Source organism: Aristolochia californica, unplaced genomic scaffold, assembly GCF_029961685.1.
Source record: "Aristolochia californica isolate CCGP_79_NKW_82.1479 unplaced genomic scaffold, dmAriCali1.0.hap1 SCAF_1, whole genome shotgun sequence".
In the NCBI taxonomy this organism is placed as follows: domain Eukaryota; kingdom Viridiplantae; phylum Streptophyta; class Magnoliopsida; order Piperales; family Aristolochiaceae; genus Aristolochia; species Aristolochia californica.
In genome coordinates this window covers 1,160,330-1,175,924 of record NW_027181770.1, presented here as the reverse complement: position 1 = coordinate 1,175,924, position 15,595 = coordinate 1,160,330, and the positions used below count along the sequence as shown (strand labels likewise).

Below are 15,595 nucleotides of genomic sequence, written 5' to 3'. Positions count from 1 at the left end.
GTTTGATGGACAAGTACGAAAGTAGAGATGAACTTTGACTTATTTCGGCTGCTTCGTATGTCTCCACCATGAATTTCTTTACTCCGGATCCTTCTTTAGATGTTGTTTAACGTGATAAACATAAACGACTTTGAGTTGAGAAATCGGGTCCTCCGCAAGGGTCCAAATTCATGTGATCTTAAAAACAAAAGGAAAAAAAAAAATGAGTTGCAAGATGCTTCCTGATTTGAACACATCTCCTTATGAACATCGAAGCCAAAGTCTATCAACCCCCTATAGAAGGTTTTGAACCTTTGTCCTGACAGAGAGAGTAAAGGAGTCGCATATGGAGAAATAGAAAGGGAATTTTACCAAAATACCGATTTAAAATAACTTATTTATGAAAATAACGAAGATCTTAAATTATTTACAAAACTACTGAACTTTGGCCGGTCTACTGTATATGTAGTCAGTCAAAGGTGACACGTAAGCTTTGATTGCTTACATGTCACCCCGTCATCAGAGCAAAAACACATAGACTGCCACATCATCATTATTGACACATCATCTAACACGTAACTTACCACGTCATTTTATATTACTTTTTTTGCCATGTCATCAATAGCCACGTAAGCACCCTCCACGTTAGCCCTCATTTTCATTCTAATCTCTTCCGCGATCTGTCTCCTCGTCTCGTCTTGGCTGCTCTCCTCTCGTCGCTCCCCTACTGTCGCCGCTCGACCTCGGCAGCTCCCCTGCTGGCGCTGCTCTGCTTCGGCCTCGCCCTCGACAACGCCCCCCTGTCAACCGCTCTCTCTTCACCTCAACCCAGACTCTCATTCTTCTTCTCCGTTCCCCTCTGTTCATCCTCTCGCCACCCCTCTCTCAAAACCGAAAACTATCATTTCATCTCTTTGTCGCCCCCTCTCTCAAAACCGAAAACCATCATTTCATCTCTTCGTCACCCCCTCTCTTAGTACCCTATTATTTCACTCTCTCGCCTCCCCTTCTCTCAAAATCGAAGACCCCAATTTGAATTTCATAAGCCGATTTAGCAGGGTGATTTTTTAGGGCGTTTGTTAATTGAATCTAATTACCGTGTTTAATTATAATGTTGATTTAAATTTAGGTGTATAATTATTGTATTTATTTTTTTGTGATTTACTGTTTAATTTCTGATTTTATATTAATGAAATTTCTGTCAATTGCAGATAAATTAAAATTATTGTAAAGTTTAATTTTAGTTTATGGATTTTCTGTATAATTTGTTGTATTTTCTGAAGTTGCTAGTTTAATTTTAATTAATTTTGTTTAATTTTATGATTTATGAAGTTGCATTTTACTCTATTGAGATAAGATTTGCAGGATTTTTAGTTGCTAGTTGTTGTTAAATAAATTTGAAGTGTCATGGAATGATCATTCCATGTGGTGAGGAGCTTTGGGTGTTATAAATATCCACCACATGGGTTTTTTTTTTTTTTTTTGTTTTATTATGTTTGCCCTAGTTACTAGGATGGGTACAAATTCTGATTAATAGTAGGTTGGGTAATGGAAAGTGGGTTGTCTATGTTTTATTGGGTTTCCATGTGTCCCTAGGGTGGGTAGAGAATCTGATTAAGAGTAGGTTAGGTCCAGTTCAAACTAGGCTGAGTTGCCTACACGGCGTCCATTAGCCAACGAAGCCTGACCCCCATCACTGACGAGGTATGGTTCGTAGTGACTGCGAAGTCATATGGGGCTCTACCAGGAGTGTTCGATGAATTTGGACTTAGGTGTGTTTTTGCATTGTTAGGACTAGTCATCTGTTATAGAATTAGTTCGATTAATTTTTAAATTTTGTAAAATGTTGTTGAATAATTTTGAAGTGTTATGGAATGATTTTGCCATGTGGTGAGGAGATTCGGGTGTTATACATAACCACCACATGGTGTGTTTTTTGTCTATGTTTTATTGAGTTTCCATGTGTCCCTAGGGATGGGTAGAGAATCTGATTAAGAGTAGGTTGGGTCCAAATCAAACTAGGCTAAGTTGCCTGCACGGGCGTCCATTAGCCAACGAAGCCCGACCTCCATCACTGACGAAATACGGTTCGTAGTGACTGCAAAGTCATATGGGGCTCTACCAGGGGTGTTCGGCGAATTTGGACTTAGGTGTGTTTTTGCATTATTAGGACTAGTCATCTGTTATAGAATTAGTTCGATTAATTTTAAAATATTGTAGAATGTTGTTGAATAATTTTGAAGTGTTATGGAATGATTTTGCAATGTGGTGAGGAGATTCGGGTATTATACATAACCACCACATGGTATTTTTTTTGTCTATGTTTTATTGAGTTTCCATGTGTCCCTAGGGATGGGTAGAGAATCTGATTAAGAGTAGGTTGGGTCCAGTTCAAACTAGGCTGAGTTTCCTATACGGGCGTCCATTAGCCAACGAAGCCCGACCCCCATCACTGACGAGTTACGGTTCGTAGTGACTGCGAAGTCATATGGGGCTCTACCAGGGGTGTTCGGTGAATTTGGACTTAGGTGTATTTTTGCATTGTTATGAGTAGTCATCTGTTATAGAATTATTTCGATTAATTTTTAAATGTTGTAGAATGTTGTTGAATAATTTTGAAGTATTATGGAATGATTTTGCCATGTGGTGAGGAGATTCGGGTGTTATACATAACCACCACATGGTTTTTTTTTTGTCAATGTTTTATTGAGTTTCCATGTGTCCCTAGGGATGGGTAGAGAATCTGATTAAGAGTAGGTTGGGTCCAATTCAAACTAGGCTTAGTTTCCTGCACGGGCGTCCATTAGCCAACGAAGCCCGACCTCCATCACTGACGAGGTACGGTTCGTAGTGACTGCGAAGTCATATGGGGTTCTACCAGGGTGTTCAGTGAATTTGGACTTAGGTGTGTTTTTGCATTGTTAGGACTAGTCATCTGTTATAGAATTAGTTCGATTAATTTTTAAATATTGTAGAATGTTGTTGAATAATTTTGAAGTGTTATGGAATGATTTTGCCATGTGGTGAAGAGATTCAGGTGTTATACATAACCACCACATGGTATTTTTTTTCTATGTTTTATTGAGTTTCCATGTGTCCCTAGGGATGGGTAGAGAATCTGTTTAAGAGTAAGTTGGGTCCAATTCAAACTAGGCTGAGTTGCCTGCACGGGCGTCCATTAGCCAACGAAGCCCGACCCCCATCACTGACGAGGTACGGTTCGTAGTGACTGCGAAGTCATTTGGGGCTCTACCAGGGGTGTTCGGTGAATTTGGACTTAGGTGTGTTTTTGCATTGTTAGGACTAGTCATCTGTTATAGAATTAGTTCGATTAATTTTTAAATGTTGTAGAATGTTGTTGAATAATTTTGAAGTGTTATGGAATGATTTTGCCATGTGGTGAGGAGATTTGGGTGTTATACATAACCACCACATGGTATTTTTTTTGTCTATGTTTTATTGAGTTTCCATGTGTCCCTAGGGATGGGTAGAGAATCTGATTAAGAGTAGGTTGGGTCCAGTTCAAACTAGGCTGAGTTGCCTGCATGGGCGTCCATTAGTCAACGAAGCCCGACCCCCATCACTGACGAGGTACGATTCATAGTGACTGCGAAGTCATATGGGGCTCTACCAGGGGTGTTTGGTGAATTTGGACTTAGGTGTGTTTTTGCATTGTTAGGACTAATCAAAAAATTAAAACTTAGATACGTTTTTGCATAAATAAACTCTTACTAATGCATGTAGTTTTTATAGATAATATGGCGTCAGTTGTTGGGTTCTTCTGTCGATACAATGGAAAATTGAAGAAGAAGTCTGGATATTTTGATAGTTATGATGGAGGTGAATCACAAATGAAAAGGATTGCAATTTCGACTAAGTTTAGCGAATTCTTAGTAATGATGTACAGATTCACGGGATGGGATGGTGATACTCATCAAATGTTTATTAAGGCCAAAATTCCATTTTCTGACGGGGTTTTTGTTATCTCAAAGGTGGAAAATAATACTGATTTGTTTGAATTATTTGAGATGGCTTCAAGTAATCGATCTATGGTTGAGATTTTCTTAGAAAAGGTCCAAAGACAAAGGGCCCATGGAAGGGAAGGTACGAGAAATCGAAACTTTATTGGTGAAACATCTTGTCCCCAAGAACAAGAATTACCACGTACTCAGGAGTAAGTATTTATGTTCGTATATTTATGATATGAATAGTTAAGTTTACATGACTTGTTTTTAAGTACAAACTATTATCTATATAGGTTTAATACACAAGAGCGTGAAGTGAGGTTTTTGAACCCTCGTCTATTGCATCACTGTCTGAGTGTGGAACTTCTTCTCCCTTGTAAGTTTTTTACCCTTTCGTTGTTAAATGTGTGATATTTATGTTATCCCTACTCGGATTTTTATGTTTATTTTTGTGTTTATTCAGGGTGGTTATTGATGATGATAGTGATAGTTTTAGTGGTTATGATATTGGTTCAGAAGATAGTGAAGGGGATGGGGATGAGATATTCGAAGCCGGGGTTCATAGAAATAGAGTTGAAACAACAGATTCAATTGGGTACCCGGATATATATGAAGAGGCTTGGGAGGTTAATACTAGATGTATCAAAGATGATTCTAGAATAATAAATGTTTTAGACTCAACATCAAATAATATCAGCGTGGGTCAAATATTTGAGGATAAGTCCCAAATGGTAGATTTTTTGAAAAAATACTCGATTAAAAGACATGTTAAGTATAAGACATTAAGGTCTAGCAGTTGTGATTATAAAATTGAATGTGGTGAAGATGGATGTCCTTGGAGTGTTTTTGCATTATGTGATCAAAGGATTCGTCAATTTAAGATAAGAAAGTATGGTGGAGATCACACTTGTGTTAATAGTATTATTCGTGAAGATAATCCAATGTGTACATCTTCTTTCATTTGTAAAGTCATTATGCCAACAATGAGGACGAATTTTACTTGAGTCCTAATGATATACAGCAGATCATGAAAGGTAAGTATCATATCTCTGTCGGGTATGCGAAAGCATGGAGAGCAAAATGCCAGGCTATAAAAGCAATTTATGGTGATTCAGATGAATCATATAATCTTTTGCCATGATTTTTAGATGCAATAAAAGAGGCGAATCCAACTAATGAATTTATACTGTGTTGTAAAGAATTTGGCCATGAAAGGATGTTTAAGTGTGTTTTTTGGGCATTTGGGTCATCCATTGCTAGATTCCAATACTGTAGACCCCTTATTAGTGTTGATGGAACACATTTATATGAGAAGTATCCTCATTGTCTGTTGATTGCTACTACCCTTGATGGGAACAATGGTCTTTTTCCTCTAGCTTTTGCTATTGTTGAATCAGAAAATCAAGACAATTGGGAATGGTTTTTAGCTTGTCTAGATCGTTTTGTTATTAAAGGAAAAAAACCATTTACTCTGATTTCAAATCGTCAAAAGGGTTTATTAAGGGCAGTCCATAGAAAATTTCCACCTCCAGAATGTTTTCATTGTTTTTGTGTGCATCATTTAGTTGCCAATTTCAAGAAGACGTTCAAAAATGATACATTGAATGCTCTCATATGGTCTACAGCAAGGAAGAAAAATATTATTGAATTTGATCGTACGATGGAGTTGATTGAGCAACAAAGTGAGAGAGCGAAACAATTATTGACAGAAGGACAATTGAGACCTGAGTTTTGGTCATTGGCACACGATGGCAATGTTCGCTTTGGTGTGTTGACCACCAATATGTCTGAGAGCTTTAATAATGTTCTAAGAGGTGCTAGAAGGCTTCCAATTCAAGCATTGGTGGCAGCAACTTTTCATAGATTGAATAAATATTTTGTGGAAAGACATGAACTTGGAAGAAAGATGACATCGTTTTGTACTCCCTCTGTTGATGTTTCTCTAAAAAATAAGAGGGATAAAGCAAGAGCATATCGTGTACATCAGTATACGAATAATATGTACAAAATTTCTATGGATGATGAAAGGTTGTATCAGGTTGATTTGGTGAATATGACATGTACATGCAACCATTTTCAAATGGAACAAATTCCTTGTACCCATGCCATTGCAGTGTGTGCAAAAATCAATTATGATTTCAATCAATTGTGTGGTCGTTGGTATACTATTGATAACTGCCGTTTATATTTTGGTATTCTATATGTATTAATCAGTCATTTTAAAATTTTATATTTTGTAGCCATTCTTAGTGGAAATTGTGGTTAGTGCCCATTTGGTAACCCTTGTTTGAAGATGAGGGCACGTCAGTGGTTGAGTTTCCTGATGATTCACCATTCGTGTAAAGACCGGTAATAATTCTATCGTTTCCTTTGTATTTTTTGTTTCATTTCAATATATAGAGTACTTAGTTGAATGCATTAAGGTTTATTTTTCCTCGTTTCATGTAGGTTCAAGATTTGATCTCCCCATATAGAAATAATCAATCAAAAGCTTGGATGGGTCCTCCGGATTTGTTTGTAGAACTCGTCCAACAGGTAAGAATTTGTCAACTTTTGAGATAATTCACTTTTAAATAGCTACATCCAATGTCTTTTCAAATCAGGTCAAGCTGTTTCTTGAAATGCTTGTAAAGAAATGTGGTCTTAATGCTTGTAAGGTTTGTCTTGTTTCAGGAAATGTTGGCTAGTGTTTTTTTAGCGTTAAAAATGAGGACAAATCAAAGTGGATACCAGAAGGTAATTGTCTTTGTGTTTTCAGTTTAATGAATTTCAGAAACTCCACAACTTTGTTTGTTTGGTAGAAAATATAAGTATGTTCCCTTGAATTTGATCCTTTTCAGTCATCATGGACGAAAATTGTCTTGAGAAAATGGCTAAACATCAGAACTAGAGCCGATGAGTTTCATTGCGATAACATTGTAAAAGGTGAGTACTCTCTCTCCCTCTTTAACTTTTTTTGTAATGCAAGTCACGCTAGTTTCATGGTCCCTCACTTTCATGCCTCAATGTGTTTTTCCTTTTTCAGAACAAAGAAGGAAGAGTTGTTCCGACAAAGATCGATACGTTTATCTAAATGAAGAAATTTCAGGCAAGGCCCTTTGTTATAATCAGACAAAAGAGTGGAATGAGAATTTTAATATTCTTTGATATTTTGATGTAAAATTATTTATTAATATACGACTTTCCATTGATCATATTTAGAGCTTTCAAATTAAGAAAAAAAGATTGAAAACTGTGTGCAGATTGGTAATGGGTGGATAGACTCGGAGACAGACCAGAATTGCTTTGTAGATTAAGCACAGAGTTATGCAATGATATCAGATGAGAGTTACAGGGAGATTTTAATTTTTCTCTTATTGATGAAACTACTTAGCAGAAGGATGACTCTAATGATGAGGAAAATGAGCATTATGATGATGAATGAGCTAGGTGTACCTTTGGCTGTTGAGACTTGAGATAACTTTTAAACTTGTTGAATGCATAATTTTATGTTGCTAAATAAATTTTATGTTGGGTTTGCTTTACAGCTTGAGTCTATTTGGTTCGTCCTCTATGAAGGTTGTTAGAAAAATTGGGTGTGCTATAACTTGGTTCAAGAAATGTAATTTAAGTCTTTTGAAGCTATGTCAAATATGTTGGGACGCCATGGCTCCCATTAACGATCTTTTTGACGTCATTGTATAACATTTACTTTCTCTTGTACCTTGACCACAATTTAACATTTTTTGCTTCAATGTTTCTATCATATTTTTAAATATTCATATTTTTTTAGTTAATAAATATTTTAAATTAATAATAAAAGGTGTTGAAGTATGACCTTATTTACTTTTTAATTAACTAATGTATTTTTTAATAATTTATTATTTAGTAAATAAGGTCATAAAAGTATACAAATTAATTGTATTTTTAAACTCTAAAATATATTTTTTGTATATTTTTTATTTTTAAATATTTTAAATCCATAGTAAATGGGTAAGAGTTAGATTTTTCCTATTTATAAATATTTTAAATTTCTAAATATTATTATTTTTAAATAAGGTGATAAAAGTATACAAATAAATATTATTTTTAAACTCTAAAATATTTTTTTTGTATATTGTTTTAGTTTATAAATATTTTAAATCGATAATATATGGGTAAAACTTAAGAGTAAGATTTTTTAAATTTATAAATATTTTAAATCCATAATAAATGGGTAAGAGCTAGATTTTTTCTATTTATAAATATTTAAATTTGTAAATATTATTATTTTTTATATAAGGTGATAAAAAATATACAAATAAATTGTATTTTTAAACTCTAAAATAACTTTTTGTACATTTTTTAAATTTATAAATATTTTAAATCGATAATATTTGGGTAAGACTTAAGAGTAAGATTTTTTTTCTTTATAAATATTTTAAATCTAATATTTTACTTATTTTATTTTATTTTTTAAAATTTAACGTAATAAAAAGTATAACGATAAATTTTTTAATTAATAAATATTTAATTGATATTAAATGGTGTTAAATAAGTAAGAGTTATTTTTTAATTGTTTATTAAATTTTTAATAATTTTTTATTTTAGATATAAGGTAATAAAAAGTGTATTTGATTTTTTAATTTTTTTAATTTTCAAAATTTTATCATGTAATGACAAGGCAGATGACGTGTCAATAATAATGACGTGGCACCTTTGTGTTCATCTACAGTGCCGCTCTGATGATGGGGCGACGCGTAAGCAGTCAAAGCTTACATGTCACTTTTGACTGTCCACATATACAGTGGACCGGTCAAAGTTCGGTAGTTTTGTAAATAATTTGAAATCTTCGTTATTTTCATAAATAAGTTGTTTCAAATCGGTATTTGGGTAAAATTTCCAAATAGAAATTTTGAAAGAAGAACAAGTATAGAACCCACTGTGCGGGGGTAGAATCCACTAAGAGGTGTAGAACAAGTGTTGAGAGGTATAGAACCCACTAGGAGGAGTCGAACCCAAGTGACAGGATGTGAATCCCCAATAAAGTAGAGAAATGAAAAAGGATTTGAAGCCTAGCCACAAAAACATTTAGAATTAAAAGTGGGTTCAAACCCTTTAGGGGGGTTAGTCTACGATAAACTTGAATTGATGTGAATAATTGAACTTAAATAAATTGATTCAACTTTAACTCACCATTGGGTGTTTAGTGTAGACGTGTTCAAGTGTATTGAAAAATAGATTCCAGTGCTAGTGTCCCCAAATGAAAAGTATGATATAAATAAGAGATTGAGAAATATTTTATAATATACTTAAATAAAACATATGTCTAAACAGATAATTCACCAAAATAAGCATGGTTACTACACTTATAAGTGATTTAACGTGCAGTATTAGAATATGTTAATATCCTAATTAATAAAAACTATATTATATTACTTAATAATTATATTTTATTATAAATTAATACAATAATTAAGTGTGACTAGAATAAATTATTAAAAATAAAAATAAAAATAACATAAGCGAATATAATAAATAAATAATTTTTTTAATAACATTAGATATGTTTAAACATTAAAAACCACTAATTTAATACAATAATAAATAAATTAATATATATTTATCAATAATATAATATATATTTTTATGTATTATTAATTAATAATATATTGTCAAAAAATTTAAAACCATTGGTTTAATTAATTATAGAAATGGGATGATTAAACTAAAATAATTTATCAAATATTAATTTTAACAGTATTTTAATTATGACTATTAAATCACTAATTTAATATAATAATTATAAAATAAATATATTAAATAAATAAAAATAATCATTTTATAAATAAAAATTAAAATTATTATTTTAATGACGATGGTTTAATTTTTCCTAACTTAGAAAAAATTAAATCATCGTCTTCCTCACGGCGCGCGTCACCATCCTCAGCGGCAGGCCAGAGGGCAACGGCGACAGTGACGGAGGCGGCGCTCCGACGGTACACCGAGAGTGAAAAGAGAGAGAGGCCGAGAGAGAAGAGAAGTCGGGAGGCCGAGAGGCTCTGCGATAAAGGCTCGACCTCCCATACTTTGCAACAGAGGACGAGAGAGAGAGAGGAGAGGGAGGAAGGCCGACGACAGGGAGGGAAGGAGAAAGAGGAAAAAAAATCGGCAGAAGGATAGCGAGGGTGTAGGAGCACCGCGCGACGCACACTTCAATTGGTTGATTCACAAAATAGGTGTGAATCCAAATTCCCTGATTTTTGCCTGAGAGAATGAAGTGACGTAATTCACTTGAAATATAATTCATTCTACACTAACCCATTTATCTAATGAACTAGGTAATGCGGGGAGAATTCATTCCACTTCATTGTGGACTAACCCCCCCTTAGCATAGGATTCGAATTCTCGGTGCAAAAATCTTAAATCTATAATCTTTTAGGCTCAGTTTTGGGAGAAGTAAATCTCTAAAATTTTCAAGTAACTTATCGTCGTGTTCAACATAAAATATAAGATTTTTTCAGATTCTTTTACCTAGTTTTGACCTAGTTTCCCACTAGAATTTTTAACATTGGAGAGCCTTCAATTTAAGCCAAACTCAACCCAAATGATTTTCTTTCTTGGCCAAAGTATTTTCCAAGCCTCCTAAACTTTCACATATTATTTGAGAAGATTTTTCCCTCCCAAGATCCAAAGGAAGAAAAAATTAATAGTTCTCTCCATTGAGCTAAGTATTTTAACACTTATTCTTTCAAATCTTGATTGAATACTTAAATATCTGTTTTTTTTAAACATGTGCCAAGTGATTTTGAAATCATATTTGATTTAACAATTGTGTTTTAAGTGTTTGTGTGATTAACTTCCATTTGAAATAATTACTTTCAAATTATTTCATATATGTAAGAATTCTAATTTGGTATGGCATTTGTAAGTGGTTTTATAAAACACTAAATTTTGGGGATAAAATTTCAAATCTAAGTATTTACATGCTGAAACTTTAAGATAGATTAATTATACTTGATTGAGTACACTTAACTAGATCTCTAGCACTTGGAGATTAAAGTTAAGATTACTAGTCGTGAGTAAAACTTTGAAATCAAATATTACATTGAGTTTGTTTTATGTGCATTCCTCAATTTGAAAACCTAATCCTAGACTTACATTAAGCTAGCATTTTCAAATCAAATCATTAAAGATATCTTAAGCTACCTATTTTTTCAAATCAAGTCATTAAGGATTAGTTTATACTACTAGTTATATTTATAGGTATTAAGAATTGGTGTACCTATTTGTTTGTGTTTATATTGTCAAATAAACCTATTAAGAGGTAATTTACATTGTGCTACATGGCAGGCATGCAATTCTTACAATTTGGGTCAAGCCTTGATTCGGCAAGACCGTCTACTCCCTAAAAAATCAGTGTGGTTCTAGACTGGTGTGTCTAGTTGGCTGTTGCAAACCTAAGTGAGGGTGTGTATTCAATTGAGTGGGTTGAGTCCCTATATAACATTGGGGATTTTCCTATGTAACCCAAAATCATCCTTGCCACAATGAAAACAAAGTATTTCCAAGTCCTCACACATGATTTGAGATGTTTTGTCTCCTCTAAAACTCAAAAGGAAGTGAAACTCGATAGTCTTTTTCATTAAGCTAAGTATTTTAGTGTCTTTATTCTTATAGATCTTTATTGAATACTTAGAACTCAGTGTGTTGAAGTGTGTTAAATGTTTGAAGATCATATTTGATTCAAAAATTGCATTTTGAATATATAGTTGTGTGATTGACAGCCACTTGAAATCAATTTCCAACTTCTTCACCAAACAACTAAAAGCGTTAAAAAGCTCCAGTCTTGAGCTTCAGAATACTGAACAGCGTTGCTCGTTAACGAATTCGAGAAACCTGTCAAATAACGGGAGCTACCTGTGGCCTGTGGGATCCAACTACTCGAGCCTGAAAGTTAGTAAAGCAGCGGAATCCATCTTTTTCTGTCGAAATGTCAGTCTTGGATTGTTAATGGTTCCTCCCAAAGAGAGTACTCCCCTCAACCCCACTTCGAAGCTTGCTTCAGTCCCTCCCGGAAACAGAAGGCACCGTTCAGCTTTCCTGATTCCTAGAGGCCCCCCGTCATAAGATTGAAGTAGACAATTCCACACGACCCTTTTTGATTTTTACATATATACGAAGCGTGAAAGAATGATAAAGAGAGGGAAAAGCCATCAGAGGTAGATTATTTTTCTTCTCTTTTTGTTTTTGCGTCTCTAAGCAAAGAACAAATTCATGAAGCAAGCTAGCAGGCGAAAACACGAGCTTCCACCCCTTTTTTTATTTTGTTCAATATTTGCACGGAAGTAGAAAAGCAAGAAGATGATAAAGAAAAGCATCGGGTTGCAGAAGAATAGTATTAGGATTATTTTCGTCGATTGTGTATTCTGACTCTCAGACCACTTTAGAACAATGTTATGAAGAATAACTTCAATTTCTGATACATAATATTGCTCAAGCCACTATATCCGTAGCTACTTTCGAACATTGAAGAGAGTAAAAGATTTTGTTGATTATCTGAATTTTTTCAAGAGCTGAGTTTTGGTTATTTCGATTTTTTCTCCCATTTCTTCTTTTCAAGCTTGAAAGTGATAAACCTAGCTCATTCCCAAGATTGTTCCTTGATTAAATTCGGTTCTGATGTCCACCTTTTCCTTTATACATTTCACTGATGCCGTTACTGCTTTAATTGCTTTGGCAAATCCTCGGTCCTGATAGAGTCATATTCACTTTTTTAATCACCTCTGTGATAAATAATACCTTCTTTCCCAGCCAAAGAAATCATCCACACATGATGAGCAATACTCATCAGGTACTGGTGACACTCATTGTGGCCTTCTTCTTTTTCTTCATCCCTGTCAAGACAGAAGTCACCTCGTGCAATGAGGCAGAGATACCCTTCTCCTTCACCTACATGGCGCCAGACATCCAGAAATGCAAGAGATTGGGACAACTGGGGGCGGAGCTGGGGTGGAACTACAACACCAACAGCTCGAACAAGAGCATCGACTTCTTCTTCGGTGTCAAGCTGCCTGACCCAACAGGATGGGCTGCCTGGGGCATAAACCCTGGTCCAATACCTCAAATGGTGGGAACCAGATCGATCATCGCCATCAGACATGCCAACGGAACCCTCCAACCTGTCAAGTACAACATCACCCGGGACTGGAAGCACGGATGCCGGATCCAACAAGATGCTAACGCTCTCGACCTCGACCTCAAAGTGATCAAATTAAACTTCTCGGACGCGACTATGTTCCTCACGATGCATATCAGAGCAGATCTTCCTGAGCTGAACCTCTCGAGATTGAACCACGTCTGGCAAGTTGGATCCGATGCCGTTGGTGATATACCTAGGATGCATGGTAAAACCCTGCAGAACTTTGATAGCTGTGAGACTATCGATCTTTACACCGGTAAAGGCAAAAGCTATGCCCGGCATCGGAGACGCCTCCGGAAGGTAAATAATACTTCGTACCGACATTTTAATATTAATATCTTTTCGATCTCCTCTGTAGCACAAATGTGCTTCTCGTCATGAGAGATTTTGAGTTGTAGATTCCGTTGTTGCAGCTGCATGGAGTGTTCAATATTGCAGGCTGGGGAACGTTGTTGCCAGTGGGAATCATCTTCGCGAGATACTTCAAGAAATTCCCCTTCAGGTTGGAAAGATGGTTCCGGTTTCACGTATGTTTTCAGTTGTTAGCGTTCACGCTGGGCACATGCGGTTGGATAATTGGGATATCGCTCGGAAACTCTTCCGAGAACTACACATTCACCACCCATCGGATTCTCGGCATTTCGGTATTCGCCTTGGCATTGGTGCAGGTAATTAAGCTCAGCCGCTGAAATTTTATCTGGAAAACCTCAATTAATTATAATCCCTATTTGGCCGGAGTCAGTTTGCAGAATCTCAAGCGATTCTGTTTGTCCTTGTCTCAGATGCTGGCCGTGTGGCTGAGGCCCAACAAGAAGGACGACTTTCGTCAATACTGGCACATGTACCATCATTGTCTGGGTTACTCCCTCTTCGCTCTGATCGTGGTGAACATCTTCCAGGGCATCAAAATTCTGAAGCCGGTGATGAAATGGAAGTGGGCCTATGTGTCGATTTTATCCGCGCTGGGTTTCGTCGTCCTGCTTTTGGAGATCAAAACTTGGTACAAATTCTTGTCTGAAAAAAGTAAAGAGAAGCAGAAGAACGGCACTCCAGATCAGAACTAGAACACTGGCGCCCAAGATCAGACCCAGAACCAGACCCAGAAGAGGAGCTCAGTGCCCCCCTCAGCCCTGGTCCTCCGTTCCGTTCACGCGCTTAAGCCTAGTAGTATCGTCTCCTAATTTATTAGTGACCTTGTCGCTGTGAGTCAAGTGGTGGAAGTTTGCTAACAATCTTTCCGTTTTTCCTTTTCCCAGGTCTTGTGAGAAAGTAATTTCCTGCATATTTAATCTTATTATATATAAATTTCATTGTCCCTCTTACTTGGAATTTTCCCTTGATTCTATTCTAATTCTTATAATTAAGTCCGTTTTAATATAAATTCGTGAGTTTATTATCAGTGTAATTCACAATTTAAGATAAATTAATTGTTGTCTTATAAGAAATTTAATTTATTAACCAATTAGGAAACTTTTTCTCTCAGCTAATAAATACAAAATCTTTCCATACTCACTAATGTATATGAGACTATCTATTTAATACTCCTCCACATGTGTAGACACGTAGATAATTTGGATAGATGCCCCTCACGTGGTGACATGCGGATAATTTTTGGTAAATGTCCACATATGATAACCTTGCTCTGATACCATGTTAAATTAGATCAAATACCCTATCTTAAAATGATTAACCACTTAAAAAATATTTTTCCCAACTAATAAATACAATATCTTTCTACGCACTAATGTATTTGGGGCTAGGGGTGGCATCGAGCCGAGCCCGAACTTGCTTATGTTCGAGTCAAGCTTGATTTAAATATTTCGAACCAAGCTTCGAGCCGAGCCTCGTCTCGAGCCTAAAACTATTATCGAGCTCGAGCCCAACGAGTTCGAGCCAAACTCGAGCCTCAATATACATTTAAAACTTTTCAAAAACTATATATCGAATAAAATATGTATAAAATTATGCATACATTTTACATAAAATTGGGCATAACTTATATATATAATAAGTGTATAAAATTGGGCATAACCTCTACTTAAAATTGAGCATAATCTATATATATAATACTTGTATAAAATTCGGCATGACCTCTACTTAAAATTGGGCATACTCAATATACATAATACCTACATAAACAATCCATAAACACGCCATAAAATTGTCTATACATTCCATAAACACTTCATGAAATTGTTTATACACTCCATACATAACATTATAAATAAACTCCATACAATAATCAAACACAACAAAATTAAATAAAATATCACTATCAATTTACAATCACCCAAATAAAAACTATAAATCCTTTAAATAAAATCCTATTACTATTACAGACTTACTAGAAAATTACAAGGAATATTTTAAATTTTTCTTAGGAAAGTTAAATGGACCTCTTATTGCCTTTTCTAAGGAAATAAATAAAAATTAATAATTAATCTAATATATTATTATACTTATCGATAAATTTTTAATCACATCAAATGTC

The 15,595-nt window shown here is 35.0% G+C and overlaps 1 protein-coding gene across 1 annotated transcript; it reads left to right on the top strand.

Moving 5' to 3' along the window:
- Positions 1-12,757: 12,757 nt before the first annotated feature.
- Positions 12,758-14,426, top strand: LOC137958465 (cytochrome b561 and DOMON domain-containing protein At5g35735-like). The gene is made up of 3 exons (XM_068805506.1): positions 12,758-13,404; positions 13,518-13,772; positions 13,887-14,426. Exons 1-3 carry the CDS (start codon positions 12,859-12,861, stop codon positions 14,166-14,168), a joined length of 1,083 nt encoding a protein of 360 aa, XP_068661607.1. The 5' UTR covers positions 12,758-12,858; the 3' UTR covers positions 14,169-14,426.
- Positions 14,427-15,595: the final 1,169 nt, after the last annotated feature.